The 26090-nt window shown below is 31.0% G+C and overlaps 3 protein-coding genes across 5 annotated transcripts in view; 2 read left to right on the top strand and 1 right to left on the bottom strand.

Annotated features, from left to right (window-relative positions):
• Positions 1–26090, top strand: part of LOC107450504 (uncharacterized) — a 265618-nt gene that overhangs the window by 36166 nt on the left and 203362 nt on the right. The window lies entirely within an intron of this gene.
• On the top strand, positions 4843–8950 carry LOC122270419 (uncharacterized). The gene is made up of 2 exons (XM_087168977.1): positions 4843–5412; positions 8174–8950. The coding sequence occupies exon 2, from the start codon at positions 8217–8219 to the stop codon at positions 8604–8606; it is 390 nt and encodes a 129-aa protein (XP_087025103.1). The 5' UTR covers positions 4843–5412; positions 8174–8216; the 3' UTR covers positions 8607–8950.
• Positions 20734–26090, bottom strand: part of LOC107444931 (uncharacterized) — a 91762-nt gene continuing 86405 nt past the window's right edge. For both annotated transcript variants that reach the window (XM_087168980.1, XM_087168979.1), the window contains exons 13-14: positions 23800–23872; positions 20734–21015 (exon numbers count right to left, since the gene is read on the bottom strand). In XM_087168980.1, the coding sequence (XP_087025106.1) occupies positions 20848–21015; positions 23800–23872 (241 nt within the window). In that variant the 3' untranslated portion in view covers positions 20734–20847. The remainder of the gene's footprint in view (positions 21016–23799; positions 23873–26090) is intronic.

Genomic DNA, 26090 nt, shown 5'->3' with positions numbered 1-26090 from the left:
GTGATCCCTCCCATCGAATATATATTTACTGTGAATTTTCCGTTTCGAATGGAACATATTTTCAAATTTATATGCCTAAATCTGACTCATCATCTACGACAAGTGCTTATTCTTCACTGCAGGAAGACTTTCGAAATTTATTCCATAACAAACATCTCAGTGATGTGAAATTGCGAGTGGATGGTGAAATTATTGAAGCATATAAAACTGTTCTAGTGGCTCGATCCCCGGTATTTGCTGTTATGTTTGATCACCAAGAGATGGAAGAAACTCGCAGTGGCATTGTCGACATCGTTGATATTGATGCCTACGTCATGAAATCATTTTTGAAATTCTTATACACCGATAGTGTAGATGAAATGGATTATGAAATCGCAGCAAAACTGCTGAGGACTGTGGAAAAATATCAAGTATTGCCCTAGAAAGAGAAATGTGCCATGCTCTTGACAAAGGAAACGTCAGAGGAGAACGTATGTGAAATATTGTCACTGGCAGATGCAGTAAATCATGAATTTTTAAAATCAATTTCCATTGAATATATAATTGCAAGATTAACAACAGTTTTATCTTCTCCACAATGAATACCATGGATGAAAAACAATATGGAATCGGCGACTGCCATTTTCACAAGATTAACGCTAAGCCAATCTTCAGCTTAAAACTGAACATCAGGTAAGTTATAGCTGAAAAATGCAAATTCATATTTCCACTGGCTGAATATTTTTAACTGACAAAAACTTTTTTAATACATATTCCTTAATACATATTTTTATTAAATGTGATCAAATTTATAAATGGAGTTAAGGCATGTATAAATATCATTGCTTATAGGGCGCTTTTTCATTACACGACACGATACCAACAAAACGGATCCGATTGTCGGCGAACGACATGGAGTCAAGTAAAATGCATGGTCAGCACCGGAGTGCTTTTTCACTCACCGATACGATAACGATTATGTCGTATCCGACAAGGTGATATCGTTTGTCGGAATCAAATATCGGTTAAGTAATCACGTTTCTCCTCAAATTGGGTTGATTTTGTGTATCTTTCCAGTTCTATCTCCTCTTTTGATATCGTTTTAATTAATTTAGTCATTTATTTGATCATGTCAAATGTAAAATTTGATGTCATTTTGCTCTGTGAGCTCGTAGAAGCTAATGGCTATATCACACGAGAGAAAATATGTGCAACTGCAAGTGTAACTGCAAGTGTAAGTGCAACTGTAAGTGAAATTTCTCCAAAAATCGCTCGTGTGATATAGAAATTACGGTTGCACGAAATATCTGCAACCGTTCATGCAATTTCTTTCATGAACCAATCAGATCGTTTGCTTTTTATGACGTTTCAATTTTATGTGATGACATATACAAATGAAAATAAAAATGGCGGCGACGTTAGGAAGAGGATGATCGGATCAAATTTTTTTATAGATGAGACGGAACAAGTTTTTAGTTTAATAATAACATTTCCTTTAAAATGAAAGCATTAAAAATACTTTCGCACTATGAGATGACCATCTCAATGCAGTTGATGTACTACCATAACAGGAACCTGCACACGATTTTAGTATCGGTAAGTATAGTACATTATTTTTGCGATAAATTTTCTTTTAAAATATTTATTTATTTTAAGCTAATAAAATTAAAACTTATTATAATTTGTTCCGATCAAAGTTTTAATTACTTTAAATAGAAATAATTTCTATTTTTATATATGTAAAGAATTATACTGGCGAAAAGCTTTACTTTGAAATATTCGCCAAGCAACTCGCCAAACTTTGTTTCAGTATTATAACATAAAATATAATAATGATTATACTTCTTTATTTTTAAATTTTAATCTTTGTTTCTGTTGATTGTAAAAGCATGTGTCCGATTATGTGAAAGTTTTATAATTATTAGTGAAATAATTATTTTATTCTTCCCTAAGAATTCTTTTAATTTTTGAAAATCTCATTTTAAAACAAGTTAGAAAATATGTGTGGTAAATATTTACCTTGTTTCTCACAAAGTTACCCCATTTTCCAGTAATTATTGAAAAGTATTACAAGAAAGGTAGTATATTATATATAAAAAGTAATTATTAAAAATGCAAATTCCCAATCTCCTTGTCTGTTTCTACATTCATCCCTTCTATTTTTTTTTTTTTTTGTGTATGATGATTTGCATAATATTTTGTTTATAATTATTCAAAGTTAACTAATGATACTTTACTTTTTGTTTATACTTCACATTTATCTCTTCATACTTAGCTTTTCTATAATGACAGTAAGTATGTAAGTGTACCTTACTAATTTTTCAATATACTTACATTTTTAAGAGTCTTCGTTTATAAATACAATTTATTTTTCTTGAAACAAATTTCAATCCAAACATGAGAACTACAAAACTAAACACACCTGCCATCTTTCATTAGTGTATAGAATAATCTTAGAACTATAATCAAAATATCTGTCAAACTTAAAGTAAGTTTAAAAGGGATACCTAAGGACTTAAATGATTTCAAATTAATGGCATTTAATCTTCCTTATTCTAACAATGTGTTGGTAAAATTTTATCATGAAAGTGATTTCTTTCTTTTATTTCAGATATTTCGTATAATCCTGTAAGGTTTATCTGGTAAAGAAGGAAAGAGATGTAATACTGTTTTTATGGAAGAAATTAAAAAATAAGAAATAAAAATGAATAATGTTCTGTTGACAATAAATGTTTTATTTTTTAAATTGATTCTTGTATTATTTAAAATGCAAAACAAAACACGTAAAGGGCTATAACAAAATAATATGATACATTAAAAGTATGTTCTTAATAAAATATTTTTTTTTCATAGTTATAAATAAATTTTAATTTATATACTGTATATTACAATAAATTTGTCCCAAAATAAATCCTATAATTTTTAATTAAATTATCTTATACCAATAATGAATGTTTTAAATTTTACAATAATAAAATGTAAGTATGACAGTGAAAATCCTCTTATATTTAAAAAGCAATTTTACTAAGAAAGTGGAAAAAATAATTTTCATAAAAGTGATATTCCTGATATGCAATGTGTAAATGAATAATATTGATGATCCCTTCATGTAATGTAAATTAATTTGATGAAAATAAAATTCTGAGACATTGTAGTATAGACAAGTCTGACATTATTTATTATGTATTTTTTAGACTCAATTTAAAAAATGGAATTGATTTGATAGATCTAATAGTTTTGATGTTATAAATATTTTATGAGTGAAAGGTAATTCAAAAATTTTATATTTCATACATTAAACCATCATTTCTTCTACAGAATTATTTCAAAGGACTATGTTTTTGAATTAAGCTTAAAAAATAAATTTGAAGAAACGCCTTACTTGATTAGATAGCAATGTCAGTTGCATAAAGTGGTATAAGTCATAAAATTGTCCTTTCTACACATTAAACTTTTTATAAATTTTCGAATTGTTAAACTATTAAATCAGACAGCTTGTTTTTATTCTCATTCGATTTAGTGTTTACATACATAATGATACCGCACTTGCCAACTAGCATGTTACATAGTAAATATATATAAATAAACTATGCTTTTACAAGGTGCAGAGCCAAATCTTTCAACAAAAAATAAGCAACTTTTAAGAACATTTTAGGCACTCAAAAAATATTTTAAAGCTCTAGGTAAATTGACAAAATGCAAAATAATTCTCAGACTTTACATGATCATGATAAAATAACTAGAATTTGACAAAGAACTGTTTTCTTGATTATATTAGCCATTAAAAAAATGATCAAGAGATTTTTCGGTTCGATTTCAGAGGGTGGAAAATAAAGCCTGAAATTGAGAATATCTTGCAAAATACAGCATGAGAGAGCAAGAATCTCACCGAACCCAGCTCACTAGACGCACATGCGGACTCGCAAGTATTTCACCAAACCTGTAAAATGATTGGCGTTTTCATACGCTATGGACTGACGGTACGCTGAAATTGATCATGGCTGAATGAATTCTGCTGTTGTTGTTAATTTACGTCGCACTAGAGCTGCACAATGGGCTATTGGCGACGGTCTGGGAAACATCCCGGAGGATGATCCGAAGACATGCCATCACAATTTTGATCCTCTGCGGAGGGGATGGCACCCCCGCCTCGGTAGCCCGACGACCTGCGAGCGAAGTTGAGCACTTTGCGGTAGCACAGTTTAACGAGGACCCATACCGCACACCCTCGGTCCCTACGCAGACTGATCCAAGTGGTCACCCACCCGCACACTGACCATTGCCAGTGATGCTTGACTTCGGTGATCTGCTGGGAACCGTGTCTTAACGATCAGTCCAGTGCGGGGCGAATGAATTTTGAAAACGTGAAATAGAAAAATGTGAAAAGTACGTTTTTACATAATATGTGGCGAAAATCGACATTCCTTTTCATAAATCTCTTTTTCGAAAAAGGAAAATAAGGCACTTTTTAAAAACACTTATTAAGAAAAGCACCTTTAAGGGCCTTTAAAAAATGAAAATCAAAAATAAGCACCTTTAAGCACTTTTTAAAAACGCTACGCACCATGTTTTATGCCTTAGTCACTCAAATCAAGATAAAAAAAAATCGTCAAAATTCTAGATAGTATTTAAGTCCATCCCCCTTTCACCCCCTTATCCTTTTAGGGACAAAACATGAAATTCATTGATATCTTAATATCATTTTATATTATGAGGTAGAAATCATAATCCTTTTTATACTATGCTACTTCACTTAAAAAGCACTTTTTAAAAATGCTACCCACCATGTTTTATACATTAGTCACTCAAATCAAAGTAAAAAAATCGTCAAAATTCTAGATAGTATTTAAGTCCATCCCCCTTTCACTCCCTTATCTTTTTAGGGACGCAGCATGAAATTCAACGATATCTTAATATTATCTCATATTATGAGGTAGAAATCATAATCCTTTTTATACTATGCTACTTCACTAATGGGGAAATAAAGTTTTCAGAATTTTAATTTCCTGCTGAAGAAAAGACTTAACACAAATACAAATGTAAAAAATTAAATCAAAATCAATCAATATTCTACAGCATCTTTACGAACATCGTTGAGAAACTATGATATAATAGAATCATATGATAAAATTAAATATGAGCCAAAAGTAAAGATAAATAACAAAATATGGTAACCCAATTTCATGCAACCATTCAGGCAATTAAGCAACCCTTTCGGCAACTCCGAACGGAGGAATTTCACTTACAGTTGCACTTACACTTGCAGTTGCACATATTTTTCTCTCGTGTGATAGAGGCATAAGAAATGTTTATGGAATAAATAAAGTGAGTTATATAGAAGCAAAATTATACGAGAAAATGCATGGGATGAAATAAGCAAATTTTTAGATGAAGAGCATGAAGAAAAAACAAAACAACAGAAATACGAAACAGGTAATTATAATATTTTTAATAATATGCTATGAAACTGAATGCTATGAAATTGTATAAAAATGAGAGTGATGTCCTTTGAATGCGCTACAATTATTTATTAGCTAAAATACTTACAAATTTGTTTGTACTGTTTATAATAGATATGAGATATAAAAATTGAGCAGTTTTGCATAGTGCATGAGTTCGATATTAACTTTAATTTATGTTAATGCCAGAGGGTATTTTTACTTATAGTTAACATAATGCAAAAGAAGTAAGCTGTAATTTTATTTTCTTCTTAAAAAGTGCTTTTTGTGCATTAAATGACGTCATTTCTGTCTATTCATTTATTATTGAGGGAGATTTCTGTATCCTGATCTGTGACAGATTAATCGCCAAGTCTTAGTCACTTCCGGGCAGCGGCCCACGAGAAGCAAAAAAAAAAAAAAAAAAAAAAACAGAATGTGACAGAAAGGGATCAGCTCGAAACATGCCATGCCACCACCGGGAAATTTTTAATTATACATTTAAAATACATTTGGCACCTTGGCGAATGCAGTTGTCGATTTTTTGCAGTCTTATACTATCTCTATTTTACGCAATGATAGGTGATATGGTGATATCCCCCATCATTGCGCAAAATAGAAATAGTATAATTTTAATCATGGAGTTGAGCTTAATTTATTTTCCTATCAGTTAATCCTATATTAAAGACTGATTTCTTTAAATAAGACTGCAGTATCTCGGGAGAGAAATCTTTCCCTCATTTAGTAAATAATATTTTATCACCCAATATATTGCCCAAATAGAGAGCAAAGATTGTTATTTTGATTTATGTATGTTGTAAGCACCTATACAATGTGAAAAGAAAAATAGTAATTATATGGTCAGCCAACTATACATTGTCAGAATAGTTAATCAACTCCTATTTGTGTGCCCAAGCTCAGTCAAGTGGTTTAGTTATGTAAAAGAGGAGGTTATTTAACCAGTGGCGTACGCAGAATTTTTTCAAGGGGGGTGTTCATAATTTTCTGAAACTACTAAAAGAAATTCGAGTCTGTAATAAAGCCCTATTATTTCCCTAATTTAGACAGCTAGACAATTTCGACTTTTTATTTAGACAACATTGTTTAGCTAAATTTTGATTTGATTTTTTAAGTTTAAGAACATAATGTAATATCTTCTAAAAAAAAGTCCAATGTCATATGGGTGGGAAGTAACACTTAGAGGACCACTTTCTCATTCATCAGATTTTGTTATGCTAGAAACGTTTTCTTCAACGGAAGTATCACATTTCTGTACAACAGAAAAACTTACATTGGTACTAGATGCTGTCACCTCACTAATTTCAGGTCGCGGTTTTTTCTCAAAACAATTAAAAATTGTTAAATTCTTGCGTTTTGACATCCTAAAGATCCAAGAACAGCAAATATATATATATGGATTGGTACAGAAATATCCGCTATGCTACAATCTCAAAGTTTCGAGCTGGAATGAATAACTTCAACGAGCACAGTATCTCCAATGGTATTGTTACTGATTTCTTCACTAGTCGAAATAGTGGCGACGACGGGTTCGGCGATTGAATGAAATTTTTGTTGAGATAAATCAAAGCAGATTTAGTGACAAGCTCCGAAAGACAAGTGGCAGAGATAACTCTTAGTCTGACTAACTAACTCCACTGTACTCCGTTCCCCCTTTTATATAATTTTTCATCGCATCTCCAAAATTCTCGAATTGTCTCAAAGACGACAGAACGTCTAGGATTCCAGAATCATCGCGTAAAGACCTCGCGAATGACAGCCAGTCTCGAAAACTATACTGGTAGGACAGAAAGGAACCAGTCCGTAACAGTATCACGTGAATTTGGTTTCAAAAGTGCAACCCTATTATAGTAAATGTTTTTTCAGTATTCTGAGAAATACCGTGAGGAAAAAAATTAGGCATAAGGCAGATAAAAATATATGGTCTTAAAAAATAAAAGCTCGCATAATTTCAACTAAAATTTTTATTTTTGCCATTTTGTCTGAGCTCAAGGGGGGTGTTTAAACCCCTAAACCCCTCCCTTGCGTACGCCACTGTATTTAGCTCACGAATAAGTAGTATAGATAGGTTCAATCTATTTTAAATGTCTGAGCCGGTGATATTTCTTTAATGAGAGCCGAATTTTTTATCAGTCAATGTTTAATTTCTGTGGTTGCAAAGTTAGGTAATTGCAGTAATTTTTTTAGCTCATAATTTCTAAATTTAAACCAAACATTTTCTTAAAAGTCCAAAAAAGTTGAATAGTTGAAATTTTACCTTGCGTCGGAGCACGCCCAAGCCAGAAAGCTTTTTTTCCGTAAATTAGCTTACATTTGTTTCAGTTTGAGTCCATCTGATCTCTGATAAGAAACGATTTTTAAATTTTTTGAACACCATGACATTTCAGATTTTAATAATAAAGGCGTTTTTTAATGATGGAAAAATGAGTTTATCGTTTGCTTTAATTGTTTTATTATTTCTTTTGCCGTCATAAAAAATTTTCTGCAAAGGTTATAAAGGTTGATAGTTGTTGCCCATATGAAAGAGAAATGTTTTCTTGTTTCCTTCATAACATCCTACTATAATATTACTAGCTTCGAGTAAACTAACTTCGAATTGTATATTTCGTAATGCTTTTGGAAATGTATTACTAGTAGCGTGAGCATAAAATATGTCTAACTCACCTAAAGTTCTCTTTTTCTTACGCGCTAGTTTTTCAATTTTAACTTATATGTTATTTTTTTAATCTATATTTTAGTTGAAAAACAACGAGTAAATGGTGTAACATCAGGGATGCTTTAATGAGAAGTTTAAAAACCAAAAGTGGCAAGTCATTCAAAAAAGAATACTTGTACCATGCGCATTTGCAATTTCTTTTAGCTGGTCAAGAAAACGACAGTATCCAATCTAGCAAAATTGTAGATGAATTGGCAACATCAGCTATCTGCGAGAGTGTTGCTAATTCAACGGAAAATGATCACGCACCAACGGATGATCCAGCAGAAATGATCTGCAGTGAGTCAGGTAGTGACTCTGGTGAGACCTCTACTAAAATGTGTAAAAAACGTGCACGCTCTCAACAGAACTTGAATGATCTCGAGAAAGAGATCATTAAGGAACTGAAGTGGCCTCGGTTGGAGAAGCCCCCACTACATTTTTTTCATCATTTGAAGAATATGTCACAGACATGAGTGAGAATGAAAAAATTGAACTGCACATGGCTGTTCTAACATCAATTATGGACATTAAAGCTAAAGGATCTCAACTAGTATATATAGTAAGCTGTGATCCACTATAATTCTCCATAATTATTCACAATCATCCATAGTTCTTCATAATCCGACAAAATATGATCACCAAAATATTTTTTCCGCCTTCACCGATACATGACGATGCCATTGTTTTTCCGAATAACTTTTTCACACATTATATCACAGACATCCGGGTATATTATTGAGATAAGAAAAATTAGAAGCAGCGTTTCGATTGTCTTCTTCCAATAGTTTTTGCTATATTTCTGCATGATGTTTGAAAAATCCTGATATTGTGAATATATATATATATATATATATATATATATATATATATATATATATATATATATATATATATTGTGTATTATTTTTAAAAGCATTTTTTGGTTTTATATTTAATATATGTGTGTATTCAATTTATTTCCTTAAGATTGGAAAAAAAATATTAAAAAAACAGTTTTCTTTTTAAATCTTATATATTATACTTTTGAATTTAAAAATAACTCTCTTTTATTTTCCATGTATTTAAAGGGAAGAAAACTAAGCTCTAAAAATAAACACAGTAAAAGACAAATTCTTATGTCTGGTTATATATTTTTAATTTCATGATGTTGCATTTTTTACATTATAATGATGTTGAAAGACGTAAACAAAATTTGTATAAATCCATTTATCGAAAATTTGTATAAATCCATTATATACTTTGATGAAAAGATATTCTTATAATAGTAATGGATTGATAAAAAGGAAAATAAAGACCCTTGTGTATTTCAAACAGAACTCGATCTAACTACTGGTTTCTGATTAAAATATAATATATTGGTTGAATAAAAAAAAGTCTGTACCCTGATACAACTGAAACATTTTTTGAAACATGATAGAAAGACTTTAAAAGATAAGTTTGATAAAACTCATTTAAACAATCATCTAAATTGATTGTTCCAAATAAAACTAATATTTTAATTCGATTTTTTAAAAAATGCATGCATGCATAAGTTTGTTTCTGGACAGACAGAAAAAATTTATATATAAAAATTAAGATTTTATAATATTTCTGCAAATGGAATGAAAAATTTGTGATTGAAACTTTTTAATATGCAGATAGCCATACGATATACATAAATGTACATCATGTTTTTGACAATTGCTCCTTCGTTGCACATAAAATAATTAGTATAGTAGGTACGAATATTCCTACCAGACTTTTGAATGACATAATCTTTTGAAAAAGAACATAATGGACTTTTCACTAAATCTTCCGGCTGATATGCGACATTATCTCTGACAATATTGTCTACGCAAGCCTTTACCACTGCTATTGCACTTTGCCGCGATAAATTAAGTGGGTCATGGAAAACTCTCTACTTATTCGACAAAATACCAAAAGCGCGTATCGACGGGCTCAGCATAGTCGATAATTAAAAACTTTCTGCTCAAGTTATGCCCTTCCATAATTTCTCAGAATGTGTTCATTCATTCGAAAGGCGTCGTCGGCCACAAACACGTAGGGAACTTTAATGCTCTCTGGTGGCAAAGGATCTGGTTTGGAATCATAAGACTATCGTTGCACAGAAACTGAATCATATGCTGCAGAATGTTGGAATCGCAGTCTTTTCCATATCCTCCAATGTTTTCGTAGCTAAATTTATAGGAAGCATCAGCTACAGCTGATAGAACAATAGAATGATGCTTCTTATAATTAAAATTCATAGATCCCTCTTTCAGAAAACTTATTATCCTGATATGCTTACCATCAATGTCACCGAGGCATAGCGGAAAATTTGCAAACTTTCTTAATCCTGTGGTCATTTTTTTTCCAGTTTTCTTCACTGGCTTTCATAAGATGCTTTTCCTGTAATATCTCCCAAATATTTTCGCAGGTGCATCTAACGATTTTAGTTATAGTTGTCACACCAATTCTATAAGAGTAATGTAAATCAGTGAAAGAACTACCACCAGCCAGATATCTGGAAAAGAATGAAAATAGTTCTAGTTTATTAAAATCATGGTTTATTACAGTAACTAAAAAGAAGCAGCATAAATAATTACCTTAAGGTGGCAGCAAGCATTTCTTTTGGAGGAATGCAAAGACGAAAACTGGTGTCCATTTTCTTAATGCTATCATAAAGAGATGCTAACGCATAGTTAAATGTGGTTTCGCTCATTCGGAAGTAATTAAAAAATGTATTTGGATCTTTTTGCAGCTTTCGGAAAAGCACCTAAAAATCTCTTTCAACATATCTTGCTTCATTTATTTCGTGCACCCCAAAAACGTTTCTGCACTGCTCGCTTCTTTCTTCTTAAATAAAGTAAGTATAAAAGTTTGAGGCGACGATTATCATCGGGCATATTTAAAGTTTGCAGAAAGAAAAAATCGCAGCAGCACCCAAACAAACAACTGCTCACTCAAGTTTAAAACATTGAATGAACGAGAATTTCTACTTCTCGGACGAACGATATCGGACAAATGAAAAAACAATTGCTTGAACGATCTGACAACGACATTGTCGTTCAGACATTTGTTGACCGATTTTGTCGGTATCGTGTCGTGTAATGAAAAAGCGTGGCAGGGAGCTTTTTACCTATTCCTGCAATGAATTTTTTTAAACATGTGGTGTTTCCTAATAAATGCCTAATTATAATTTCTTTGAATCCATTTTTAACAATTTTACGGTAATATCCCTTTCACTGTTAAGTCCAATTTAGGGCTAAAATGTATTTTACTGTAAAATAAATTTTACAAATGGTGCACTCAGGAAATCAATGCGTTTTATCATAATTTTATCCGTAATTGTTTACAATTTACTCTTTATCTTATAACATATGCATTATAACAAACCATATGATGATATGATTTGTTATAAGGATTTTTCTACCGGCTAATTGGTGGAGCTGTTAACAGTGATCTCGTATAAATGAAATATTGAAAAAATATTCTGCTTCTAAGGGAACTCCAAAAAATACGGTAATTTTTGAAGTAGTGCTTTGGCAGTACACTCCAACACAGCCGACCTGCCTGTGTAGGGGTTAGGGAACTGCCCCTGTATCAAAAAGGTTCTGGGTTCGAATCCCGGGCAAACCATGTATGTTCTTTCCGTCTCTGTACTATCTGTCGTTACTGTGGGAACAATGTTGGCCAACCTAATACGGTGCCCCTGAAAGAGTGACCAACAAATCTGCCCTTCAGATGCCTGTATGACGCAAGTCATTCTCCAGGTGGGCATTGAAAAAAAAAGCTTTGGCAATTTACTAAAATTACAATTAAAATATGGCTTGATTATCTCGCTGTTTGGCAGCTAATGAGGTAAAATTAGGTAGTGAGGTAAAATTTGTAAATGAGGTAAAATTAATCAGTTTTTGTATTATTTTGGAAAAGGCGAACATGTTGGGCTTGATAACCCCTATTTCATTTAGTAAACTGAAGCTAACTTTTTTTCGGCCAGTTAATGGTTTTTCTATGAAATCTAGGTGCTAAATTTGCAAACTTTTAGGACTATTAAAATTACCTATTTATAAGTATACAAGGGTACTAAATCAGTAACATGAACTAAATCGGTAGCGCAAATGTTACGTACCTTGCTGTCCCAACATCATTAAATGGATGCTTAGACTTAGAGATTTCGAATCCAACCCTACCCGGTTGAAACTGTACATTTATGTGTAATGTGTATACATATGCATTTATTTATTTATATATGATTATTTATTTTCGTTATTTATATTTATTTATTGTTACATATACATATGCAGGCTGTCAAAGAATAAATAGCACAAGATGGAAAAGTGCATCAAAATGCAGAATATCAAGAGATACGATGAGATCCGTAGCAGTTCAGTACCTCCTAGAAAAGAGAAGGCCTTAGCACGGGTTACCATGAACAAGAAATTTGATCCTTTAGTAGTCCAAACGTAGCGACATCTTTCTTCTTTTTCTTCGACTGCGCAGTTTATGTTCGTCACGTCGGACTACTAAATTGATCCGTGCTGAGGCCTTCGTTCTTCTAGGAGGTGTTGAGCAGTTACGATAGTTGCCCCGTTGTAATATCCTTCACTAATTGGTCGAATTTTTTAACTTGACAAGAGCTTATACTAAATCGCACATGGTAATGTGCTCTTAAGCCTGCATATATATTGTAGCAATAAATAAAAAATAAATGCATGGAATAGTGACTTATTTATATTTATTTTTTTGAACATTTGTTCTATAGGGTTGTCTGTGACCGAGCATAAACGTCTACGCAAAATGTAGGTAGGGAGATCGAATCCCTGGATGTATGAAAATAATGAGTTAAATTTAGTTTCAATACATATATAGGCTCGTTTGTTTTATGCGGAAAAAAATGGACTCGTCCCTTATTTCATTGAGAAACAGACGACACAAAATTAGAGAAAAAACACAAAGATATTAAACACTCTACATTTATGCATCCGAGAGTTTGGTGGATGAAAGATTCCCCTCTCCATCAAAGCTCCAATAATGTATTGCTGTTTTACTAACAATAAATGTAAGGAGCTTTCCTACTTGTGCGGTGTTTCTGTTCTTCTAACCGCTTTGGAGCATGAATGCAGAGAGATCGAATACCGCTATCACACTGAATGTATATTCTTGCTACGTTTCACAAACTTGTGCTATCAGCTTTACAGATTGAATAGAGTTCTTAATCATCTCTTTGTATTTACAAAAAAACATGCCTATGTATATAAATAAATAAATAAATAAATCCCACTTTATCCATAAAGGATGCATAAAACAGTCAGTATAGTTTCATTTATCAAAGTTTAGAATAAGTAACATGAATTAAAGCACTTGAAAGTGTCAGTGAAGCACACTTTCTCTCTATTAATAAATAATATATTAATACTAATAATGTAATGATAATCTCGAATAATAAACAATTAACCACCACCTTACTCTTATGAGCAATTTATATATATGTAGTACCATTTTGAATAAACCATTGTAAAGTCTATTACTACTTTATTTGGTAAAAGGCATAGAGAAAGATTAAATTATCAAACACATCGTAAAATGAATAACAGCTGTGACGAACGTATTGGTAATCTCGTCGTGATAATTTAGAGAGAGGCATAAATACCATTTATTCGGTAAAATTTACTTTTTTGTTTTGCATTTTTGCTAAAAGTGTGGTAATAATTACTAAATCTTTGAAAATCAATATTTCCGATAAACCGTTGCCGTAACGAACGGAAAAATTATGGATGGTTTAAATACAACTACTAGATTGCTTAAATATCGTTAGCAGAATAATCGGGTTTTTTTTTTACCCCAGATTTATCTTTACCATACAAGTATGGTAGTCTTGCCAGAATTTTTTTCATCCGTAAATTCCATACACAATATCGTAGATTCCAAGTCGTGTACCCCTCATAATCCACATTCAATTTAACTTAAGTTAGCATGATTTTTAATATTAGAAAAATGTCACCCATTAACAAAAATGCGATAGTGCTTGTAAAAGAACTAAATAATACGATTTTTTAAAAGCAAGATTTATTTATTTGACTTTGGGAAAACCCTTAAGGGTCTAGTTTTATCAGATTTGCATTGATGTTCATTGAAAAAATTAAAATCAGTAAAGATAGCTTATACATTTTTCTTAAATTACTTACAGCATATATTAGTTTCTCGTGAGCACATATCTAAGTATAATTTAAAAAAAATTGTACTCGCCAAGTTTGTTTCGTAAGCAGAACATTATCTCAATACAGTAGAGTATCGATAATTCGAAGTGGATGGGAATGAGCCTTCCTCGAACTTTCGAAATCTCGAAAACTTTAAATGTGAAGAATATTTAAATAAATGGAAACAAAGCAGTTTTTTAACTTTAATATTTAATTGAAAAATATATTATACTTGAAGAAAGCTTATTTACATTAGATAATCAGGGTACATTTACTTCATAACACCAAGTTACAATAGTCATTATATTACTGCATCTGGTTAATTGTACTTTAAAATAATCGTCTAATGCTTTTTATTTAACACTAGAAAGACTGAAATTTAGTGTATACCTATATTGCCCAAAAGCAGTCAAAAAGACTGGATTGTAAAAAAATAAATAATGTGTAAAGAAATTTGTTTAAAATTAATTTTTAATATTTTTTATATTATTTACAGTTATATAACAAGTTATTAAATATAAACAGCAAAAAAATTATGTGTTGTACAAAATTCTAAGGAATTGTGTCATTATATACATCATTGTTTCTCTAATTGAAATTAAAAGCAATCAAAATGACTTCCTTAGGCGATCTAGCGTTAAACACACTGTTCACATAATTCAGTGCTTAATACACAAATTTGTATTTCAATATTGAGTCATAAAAGCAATCGAAGTAATTGTTCCACGCGTTCTGTGTGTGTTGGTCATTGTTTAAAAGCAAGACTGATCAGATTTTGACTAGCTCAGATTAATGGGAAACTCAAACATTCGAGACTCGAACTATCGAGGCTCTAATGTATTCATCTTAAGGAAAACTTATTTAACTATTAGATCTGTAGGTGAACGGGTGGTTAGATGTAATTTTCGGTTGGCCTTGCTGATCTCCTCAAACGATGTGTACCATATTTGTTATGGTTTGATTAAGAATTTTGGAATTGTAACAATTAAAATATAAATATATTGTAGTTTATGCTAAGTATCCTGTAATGATTAAATTTAATATACAGTTCAATATTTTTTTTTCTTCAAAAATGAAGTCAGGGACCGCGCTATGCATTCGCTACCTCGCCAAATGCGATAAAATCGTAAACTTGGAGAATAAAATTGTGTTTTGGTTAAAGTTGCAGAATGTTTTTTTTCCACAGGAAAGAAAACAAATATATATTTAACAAACACCTTCTAGAAAAGAGAAGGCCTCAGCACGGAATAATTTAGTAGTCCAATGTAACGAATATAAACTGCGCAGTGGAAAAAATAAGAAAGATGTCATTACGTTTGAACTACTAAAAGGAAACATTTCTCATTTATGGTAACCCGTGTTGCGGTTTTCTATCTTCTAGGACAGGGGTCTCCAAACTTTCCAGCCTTAGGGTCATACTGATTACTCCAGTAAGTTCCGAGGGCCAAAACCGTATTATCATGGTCGCCGGTGGTAAAAAGTGAAATAGTCCACTGATGAAAAAAAAAGTCCGAAAAAGTACGCAACGTTTAAAAAAGGCTGCAAATCGGACTAAAGTCCACAAAAGGGCAACACTGCATATTATTAATTTTGCTGTCATTATCTGTAATTTCTAGATTAGTCGTAGAGTACGAGCCATGAGGAGTAACGTGACACGACATCTGGTGGACACAAGCGGAAATAGGTAGAACCTTCTATCGCTAACAGATGGCGCTAATAGCACGTACAGAATAATCTCGTTGGTTCGAGAAAGTTCTGGTGTCTTCCACTCACTTCTAGATGGCAGTAATTGGAATATATAAGAAGGCTAGTGGCGCAACCACAAGTCAGTTCCTATGACACTGTTGTGAAATAAAATAGTGCGTACCTCCTTAAAACGTGTTTGTGCGTGTTTAAGTTTAAGACATCTTTGTAACAGTATTTTGATTTGAATTGTTGCTTTTGTGTGTGATTTAGTAGTATGGAAAAGAAGCGAAAAATTGATAGTGAATGCAGAAAATTCAAGGATCAGTGGAACATTCAGTATTTCGTAATTGAGTCCAGTAACAAGGCGCTATGTTTGATTTGCAATGAAAGCATAGCCGTTCTCAAAGAATATAACATTAAACGTCATTATGAAGCAAAGCATTTTCAAAATTACTCAAAATATGCAGGAAGTTTGCGGACAGAAAAATTCGAAGCTTCGAAGCGCGGATTGAAATCGCAGCAATCTTCATTTACAAAACTCAAAACTGAATAAGAGGCTGCAACTCGTGCCAGCTTTCGTGTGGCTCTTGAAATTGCAAAACGTGGAAAACCATTCACCGATGGAGAAATGATCAAAAAATGCATAATTGAAGTAACCGAAGAAATGTGCCCTGAAATGGTAAATTTATTAAAAACTGTCAATATGTCAGCAAACACTGTGGCTCGAAGTGTAGAAAATATATCCTCTCAACTGTTCGACAAAAATGGACATGTTGAGTGGTTTTCTTTGGCCTTGGATGAGTCAGATACTGCTCAGGTGTTGATTTATATTCGAGGAGTAGATAAAAGCTATGAAGTGCATGAACTTCTTGATATGTATAGTATTCATGGCACAACTACTGGTACAGATATTTTTAAAGGAGTTGAAATGGCCATTAATCAAAAGAACCTTCGATGGAAAAACTTGAAATGTATTACAACTGATGGAGGCAAAAACATGAGTGGGAAAGATAAAGGAGTGGTCGCTCTTGTGTCAAAGGCTGTAGAAAATTACGGTTCAAAACCATTAGTCTTACATTGTATCATTCATTAACAGTCTTTGTGCGGAAAATGTTTGGATATGTCTGAAGTTCTGAAACCAGTCATATCAACTGTTAATTCTATCAGATCTTTTGGGCTGAATCACCGACAATTTATTGCAGAGATTGGAGAAAATGACTTACCTTATCAAACTGCCGTACGTTGGCTTAGTTGTGGGAAAGTCCTTCAGCGCTTTTTTGAACTTCGAGCAGTGATCGAAATTTTTTTGAATGAAAAGCATCACCCTCTTACTGAATTACAAAACAGCGCATATGGCTGTGGAAGTTAGCATTCTATGTTGATTTGACAAAACATGTGAACGAACTGAATTTGAGATTGCAAGGAGAAAACCAGCATCTTCCTGATTTATACACTAATATCAAATCATTCCAGAAGAAATTGATACTGTTTCAATCACAACCACGAAGTAAATGTTTTTCACATTTTAAAACATGTGAAATATTCAGCCACACCACTGAGACTGAGTTTCCTATCGATTTTGCAATCGAAACTTTGAGTGCTTTGAAAATAAATTTTGATACTCGTTTCTCGGACTTTGATGCCATTGCGAATCAAATTAAGATTTTTCAGAATCCTTTTGATACTGACATTGAAACCCTAGCCCCGGAACTTCAAATGGAAATGATTGATCTACAGTGCAGTGATATAATTAGGAACAAATATCAAAACTCATCTTTGTTGGAATTTTATAAGAGTCTTCCACTGACACAATTTGATAATTTGCATAAATTTGCTCGTGGGCTGTTTTCTGTTTTTGGTACTACTTAGTTGTGTGAGAAGACCTTCTCCAAAATGAAGTACACAAAAAAAATTTACAGATCTAAATTTACTGATGAGCATCTTAAATCTCTTTTAATAATTGGTACAAGTAAAATTAGTCCACAACTACGGACTATTGTCAGTGGAAAATCTCAATTACATAAATCTCATTAGTATTTCATATGTCATTATGCTTGTTATAAGATATGTTTTTATTTAAAATGTATAAAATGTTAGTTGGATTCATTTCAATAATTTGTTAGTCATTATATACTGAAGTTAAATTTTCTGCATATTATACATGTCTTTACTCATTACAGCTCCGTGTTTCTTTATCCAACTTATCACAAAAACAATAAGCCTACAACAATGTTATGAGTAGTTAGCCCATGACCATATCAATGTAGATGTCATATTAATAATTATTCAACATAAAATTAGAACACTTCAGTAAACTAAATTTAATTTGCTATAAAAAATATGTTCTCTAAAAGGAGTTTTCAAGTATGCTAGCTCTCCGCGGGCCGGACAAAATCTGTCCGCGGGACGGATGTGGCCCTCGGGCCGTAGTTTGGAGACCCCTGTTCTAGAAGGTATAGATTTAACTCGATTCTGTAAATTACGTCAAAATGAATTTTTTTTCAACAAATCAGTAAGTTTTATTCGATTACAGTAATTTTTGATTAGATGAGCCGTATAATCAATTAGAATTAGGTCAAAATAATAGAAGCCTGAAACAAACTAACCTAAAATAGTTTTCTGTGGGAGAAAATTAATCATAAAGAGTTGTTAAGATTTGCCTTTGGCGAAGACTTACGAAAATTGACGAAGAACTTTTGATATTTGGATAATTTACTAGCTTATAATTTAAATCCAAAGAAAAAAGACACCACTCTGAATAACTTTTGATTTAATGATCGGATCTTCACGTTCTACTGCTAAATTTTAATGGTTCGAGAGGGTAATTTTAATTACGCTAATTAGCGCAGATGATATTTTAAGTTACGAAATCAGACCCAAAGACGCGCTTTCTCTGAATAAACATTGTTTTTTAAAATATCATTTTCGAATTCCTGATCCCCCAAAATATGGATGGGTATCTGGAAAGGGTACCATAATCTGGTTCATATAGTTCAGTCAAGTGAGCCAACCAAAGCTTGGATCCCTTATTGTTTTTCTTCCTTTTTTTAGAATTCTTTCATATCTCGGGAGCTTTTTAAGTGAATCAAAAACTTTTTGCACGCAATTATAACTCGTTTATAGAAAGATAATTCCATGCGAAATATAGCTTTTAGTAAATATTTATTATATTTTATTAATAATGGTCGGAAATGGCCAAAGATTGTAAAGAATAAAAAAATTTACCTCATTTTAAGGAATGCAATTTTGTGTGGCAAAATACAAAATGTGCTATGAAATTAAATTTTAAAAATAGTACATTCTCGAAATTTGATTTCTCAGGAGCTATTTGATCTATTTAGCTCGTAATTCGTAATTTGTTATGCAAAATTATTTTCGTTAAAATGAGGCAAAAATTATATACTTTACAATTCAAAAGTTTTCCGAACATTATTAAATAAAATAATGAGAAAAAATAATTCATATCTACTAAAAGTTATATTTTGATTGGAATTTTTAGATAAATGAATTTTGTAACTGTGTGCGAAAACTATTCAGTTCCTTTGAAGAGCTCTTGAGATATGGAGAAACACGAAAAATTAACAGTAAGGTGTCCAAACTTTGAACTGGTTTTCTGATTAAACTAAGGGGACCATGTTTCTCAGTTTCATGTTTACGGCAATCCCTTATAATTTGGGGATCAGAAATCTGAAATCGTCAAAACAATTTGTATTAATTAAGAGAAAGTACGCTTTTGTGTCTGAGTTTCTAAATTAAAATATCACTTGCACTAATTAATTAGAATATTTGGAGTCACTACCTAAAAGATCTGATCATTAGATCAAAAATTATTCAAGTTGGTCCATTTTGTATTTTGCACGCTGAACATACCATTTTTAATCACTAGAATTCTAAATATATACACTGGTGGACAAAATTAAGAGATGGAAAACATTTTCGCACATGCAAGATTCCCGCACACAGCTCTATGTGTTTGACAATGGTTCCGTGAATGCCCAAAGGTACAGGCAGAAGGTTCTAGAGCCCTGTGAGTGTCTTTTCAGGGGCGCTGTTGGCCCTGAGTTCATTTTTATGGACGACAATGCGCGACCATATAGGACTCTCATGGTTGATGAGTATCTGGAAGGCGAGGATAATCAACGAATGGATTGGCCAGCCAATTCCCCTGAACTGAAACCTATTGAACATGCTTAGGATGCTCTTGGGAGAGCTATTGTGAAGCGCGAACCTCCCCCCAGAACCATTCTGGAGTTAAAAATTGCTCTGGTGGAAGAATGGGAGGGTCTTCCACAAGTCCTTCTTAACTCCCCTATTAATAGCATACTCGTTGTGCATGTTGTCTGTCTGTCAGTGGTGACCATACACCATACTATAGGTAACACACACTGTACAAGCCTCACTTTTATTGTCATATTTCAACCTTAAGTTCAGACTACATTGGATTTATTTGCAATAGGTCTTGCCAGTGAATGGCACTTTCATTTTAGTTCTGCATACTTTATTATCATGGAATAAGTTAGATCCATACCAAATTTCATTTATTTATATTCAGTATTTTTTAAGATATTTGAGAAAGTGTCTTCCATCTCTTAATTTTGTCCACCAGTGTACATTAAAATGATAACACACTGTGAAAAAGAAGTTCTAGTCTTAAAGTATCATTTTGAAAATATCAAATACCTTTTCCGCCAAGGAAAAAAGAGAAAATTGAACATTAACAAAACAAAACGCATTCTAAAGTCTGAAACAACTTTTATTTACTCTTTCAAAATCTATTCAAGCATTTATTTAATACATATTTTAATACAGGATCGATTTTTCAGTTTACAATTATTTGTACCAAGAAAATTTAACGTTTCAAAATTCGTACCACAAATCTTTTAGCCCTGATTTGAAGCTTCTGACACAGATGAAAAAGGATACCAATTATTGTATCAAAAAAATCATACAAAGCAATTAAAGATATTCCAAGCCATATTCCTATGTAGCCTCCTATATTACTCCAAAACTCCACAGTCTGAAAAATACATATAAGTATATACGTTTTAAATGTTGCGTATTATAATTATAACTGGTAATGAACTCACATGTTTACCTTTTGACAGAGAATTCTTTCTTACACCAAATGACCAAATTGGCTTCGATCAGCGAAATGTTATAGTTGTTTTAAACACAATAGTGATCGAAAAAATAAATACTCAGCATTTTAAAACACCAGAATTTGTGTTTTAAAATAAAGGGTAAAATTTCATTATATACTATTTTATTATGTTTCATTAATTATATTTCGTTATATAATATCATTATACTTAATTTTAAAGAATGCAAGTTTAATATAGAATTTGTGTTTATTTGAGTATAAAATTAAGTTTAATACAAAATTTTATACAATACAAGATTTGAGCGAAGTCGATAGTATAGTTCCTTAGAAAACGAATTTTAAAATTTGATTTTTCAAATACTACTTTTTTAACAATTTAGCTCAAAATTTGGATTTTGCCATATTAAATTTCACTCCTTAAAATGATGTAAAAAACTGAACAATTATAAAATTTTTCCACTTTCATTGTATAAAATAATGAAAAATAATAAAAGAATATTAAAAATAAATCTTGTGTGGAATTAGTTTTGGATAAATAAATTTCAGAAATCTGTGCAAAAATGCTTGAATTCATTTTAAAGTTCTCGAGATATGGCGAAATTCTCGAAAAGTATATTTCAGTCACAAAGTTTCAACCGCACTCCCTTCCAATAAGTTTACAGTAAAGAATATTGCTTCATATTTACGGTTTTGAAACAGTTTATAACAAGTATTGTTAAGAACCATGAATACTAAACTATACGGTTGTTTAGCCGCTTAAAACTAGTATGGTTTCTAAACCGTAAAAAGAAATTGAACTGGATTGAAGATAGTTTAGCAGCTTTGCAGGGCTGCTGTTTATGTGAGTTTAATGTGGTTTAATTGGTTCGTAAGCGATGTAAAATAATAGTTTTTTGCATTAGGCAGTTTTATGATACTATCATAAATGCCTGATTAAAAGCATCGTGTTTCAATAATTAAGGGTTATAAATTGGGGAGTGCATGGCATACTCTTCACGTGTTTAAGGGAGTGGAGGAAATATTGTGATGTAGCTCTGGCACTCGAACTCCCATTCAGTCGGTCAAAATTTAGACTAATATCATATGTACGCATCTGAAATAAAACTAAGCGGCTTAATTAGGTAGGTCTAGTTGGCGTAATAAAATTCTGTTGCTTAACCGTATTAGATGAAAGCAATTAATGAGCGGTTTTTCTCACAGTTAACAGTTTAAGAGCTGTCTTATTTATAGCTGTTTAAGTGATTTGTTTGTATATGGTAAAATAACATTTAAATAAATTGCAATTTAATTATTTCTCTTCTGAAATTTCTAACAATGCAGGAATGCAACTTATAATTCAATGCATATTTTTTGGTTTAAGTAATTTCTTAGAACAGTTGACCAAAACTGACAGAAGGCAGGGAAAATTCACTTTGGAATGAAACTTAGCATATAATATACCAACTTGGCATATAATATTAAAACAATAAAGTGCACTTCATAGTCAATATTGTGTAAAACGCAATTGGAAAAAAAAGCATATTTTGAATAAGTTAAATTCAAGCAATAACATTTTTTCATACTTTTCATCAATATACTTTCTATTTTATATAATATATATCTTAGTTATTAAATAGTACTTAGTATTTAAACTACATATTTTTTTTAATCATTTTTAAAGATATTTATAAAAAGTTTGTTATCATAATTAATAAGCTAGATTTTAAGGAGATTCCTCCAAAATTCGCTAATCTTGAGACGTTTACTCTTATTGGCAGAAAAGAATATCTAATAAGGCGTTCACAGAATTCTGAATAATTAATTGAACAAAATCGATGAATGAATTCACTTGAACACCTTATTAGAGAAAAATGAAAAAAATATATCTTATCGTTAAGCTATTTTTTTAATAAAATGACATGATATGACACGATGATTGTTGAAAGCTTGCAAACTTTCATAAGATTGATAAATCTCATTGAATATGAATGAAGTATGTTTTGCAGAAAATCAACTACAAAGACAAATTTCTCATATAACTAGAAACTGCGCAAGATTCTAAATATATTTTATATTTTCGTTTTTTTTCAGGAGAATTATAATCCAGATTAACCATTACAATTAAAGCCCCTGCTAGACTAACTAGACCCGAACGACCCTTTTCTTCGAAACCATACAGAGAACTTGTTACTTTACTATTTTTTATCTATCTTAATAAAATTACTAATATGTTCTCTCGCTTTGGTTTAAAAGTCTAATTTAGGACAGTTAAAAAATTTAAATTTAAGTCTCTTAGAGATCTTTCTATTTTTGGTAATCACTGGGGAATTTACCATATGTGTTGTCATGGTAACCGTTGCTATATCAGACAAACTAAACGCGCATTGAAATGTGAACTTTAGGAAAACGATAGATATGTCTGTAATCACGAATGCGAGAAATCATCAATTGCTGCATGTTGTTGGAATATTTTCGTGACGTCAGAACACTTTTATGACTAAATTTAATGGTAGCTTGATTAAATAGAAAAGATTCCAGACATTAAAAATAGTATAAAAATAGTACATTTATGTACAATGAGTACATAAGTAAATAATGACGTAAAAGACATATATAGTACATATATAGACATACAAACATATATAGCACAAAAGTCATATATAGTAGTAGACTTATATATTATGAGTACATGAAAGACATATATAGATGAAAAATATTTACCTCAACCTTTGGTCTATAAGAATATGTTGTGGTCGGCATCCCATTCAAATTAATAATCACGGTTATGTTATGTCTGAAAAAAAAATGCACACAAAGTTTTAAATTTTAACCTAAAAAATTCTTGGAAAGTGTTAAATGATTAAAAACAGGGAACTAAAAAAATTCAGGATGATGACGATGCTGCTTATTTCTAAATATTTTTGGAAACAAAAATATCATAAGAGCTGTTTTGAAAACTTAAAAAAAACTTCATTAGCGTCAAAAATTATAAAGATGGAAAAAGTCAACATGCATCGAGCACTCGATCATACGCGGCCTCAAGCAATCGTCTCTGTGTCCTGAAAATGGGTGCTTAGATTTAGCGCATGATCAGTACTCCCTTTTCCATTCTTGTAACTTTGGAAGAAGTTAAAGTTTTTCGTATAATATATTCCGTAAACAATTTTATAAACAGACATATCTGCTATACTTTCTTGGATCATTTCTTGAACAAGTGCTTTTTCCTCCTTGAATTAATATGTCTACCAGTATGGCAAATTTGAAATTATATTCTTTTGGCCTAAAAAGTGGTCGACTTGTAAATTTTTTTTTTCTGCGTGCTTAAAAGAAATTCTCCAACTAATAAGCGAAAGTTAAATTTTCATATTTTATCGTACTCTCTGAAACTTTTTCGGTACTCGTAATTTTAAGTATCTATGCTTTAACGTGACGAAACAAATTTTTTCCTTAAGCTGAATACCGTTGTAATTTTTAAACTTAGATAAATAAAAGCATAGTATCCTCTATTTTTCTCTCGTCACATTTTTTAAAATAAAAAAATTAAGATTGTCTTTTTTTTCCTTGATTGAGATTAATGGGTATTTCACCTAAAATTTGTTTAGAAATATTAAAGCTAACAGCAACTTTTTATTTTTTTAATAAAAAAATGGAGTTTTTTTTATACTGAAAAGAGGTAACATTATTATATGAAAGAAATTGAGGCCAAGAAAATAAGTTTTTGCACACTTAAAAATCTTTGAATCTCATTTTGGCTGAAAAACGCTTTTCCTTGTGGCGCAAACTAAAAAACACCCTCTTTAGTTTTTTGCATAAAAAAATAAGAAGATTTCGCGAAAACAATATGAGAAAAAAATTGAGGTTAATTTGTGTTATTAAAATTTCAATTATGAGTCTTTTTAATTACAAACCACTTTTTATTTTTAAAGACAAAAAACACAATTATAATAATTTTTGACAAATATGACATTTAACGTTATGCGAAAAATACTGTTTTTGGTAAATAAAATGTTTTAACTATTTTTGATCAAAAATACCCCACTTTTCACTGTCTCAATGATCAAAAACAAAAAATCACCTTTTTGAATTTTTAACATTAAAAACATGACATTTTAAGGGAAAAAAATTTATAAGATTTGAATTTTTAACATTAAAAAACAAGACATTTTGAGGGAAAATTAATTGATGAAATTTGAACATCTTTAATTATCTTGGTTAAAAAGCATTTTTCATTTATTTGCTGATTAAAAGAAGAAAAAAACAGCATTTTGATTTGTTTTTGTTAAAAAGTATAAGCTATAACTTAACAGGGAAAGAAAATGAAGTCAACAGAGTTTTTTGTGCTATGAAAAATATTAAAGTATTTCAGCTAAAAATAACTCTTTACTGATTTAAAGAAAGGAATACTTTTTTGCTTCATCATGTTAAAAAATATGACATTTAACATAAAGATTAAAAATTTTGTGGTCAAAAAAGTTGTTTTTATGAAGTATTTTATAAGAAAAAGCTGAATTATTTTTGTTAAAAATTACTCTTAATTTTACTACTGACCAAAATAAAGAAAATACACACTAGTTATTTTTTTAAATTAAAAAATAAAAAATTTAAATTATTTATGAGTTCAAAAATTTTTTTTTTGGAAGATGTAAAATTAATAGTGAACTATTTTGGCTAAAAAGCTCATTTTATTTTTAAACTGACCAGAAAAAAAACACCTATATTTTTTTACATTAAAAACTATGATATTTACCAACACTAGAAGAAAAATTGTGGTGTTTAAAGTGTTATCCTCATGTAAAAAATAATAAGAATTTTCAAGAACAACTGCTCACAAAATAATTTTAATAAACATTTTTTAAAAAAATATGTAACTATCTTCAGTATTTGGATTGCTTAATTACAATTGTTAACACTTTCTTTTTAATGAATCTAATCCTTCAAAATATCAAAAAAAAAATTGGTATATAATACTGAATACCAAATTCTTTATTTTGAAAATATGAGCTACTTAAACG

This window comes from Parasteatoda tepidariorum, chromosome 8 (genome assembly GCF_982258835.1).
Source record: "Parasteatoda tepidariorum strain Cologne lab strain chromosome 8, Ptep-v5.0, whole genome shotgun sequence".
Classification (NCBI taxonomy): Eukaryota; Metazoa; Arthropoda; class Arachnida; order Araneae; family Theridiidae; genus Parasteatoda; species Parasteatoda tepidariorum.
Note: the sequence above shows the minus strand (reverse complement) of the source record. Positions and strands in the feature narration are given on the sequence as shown.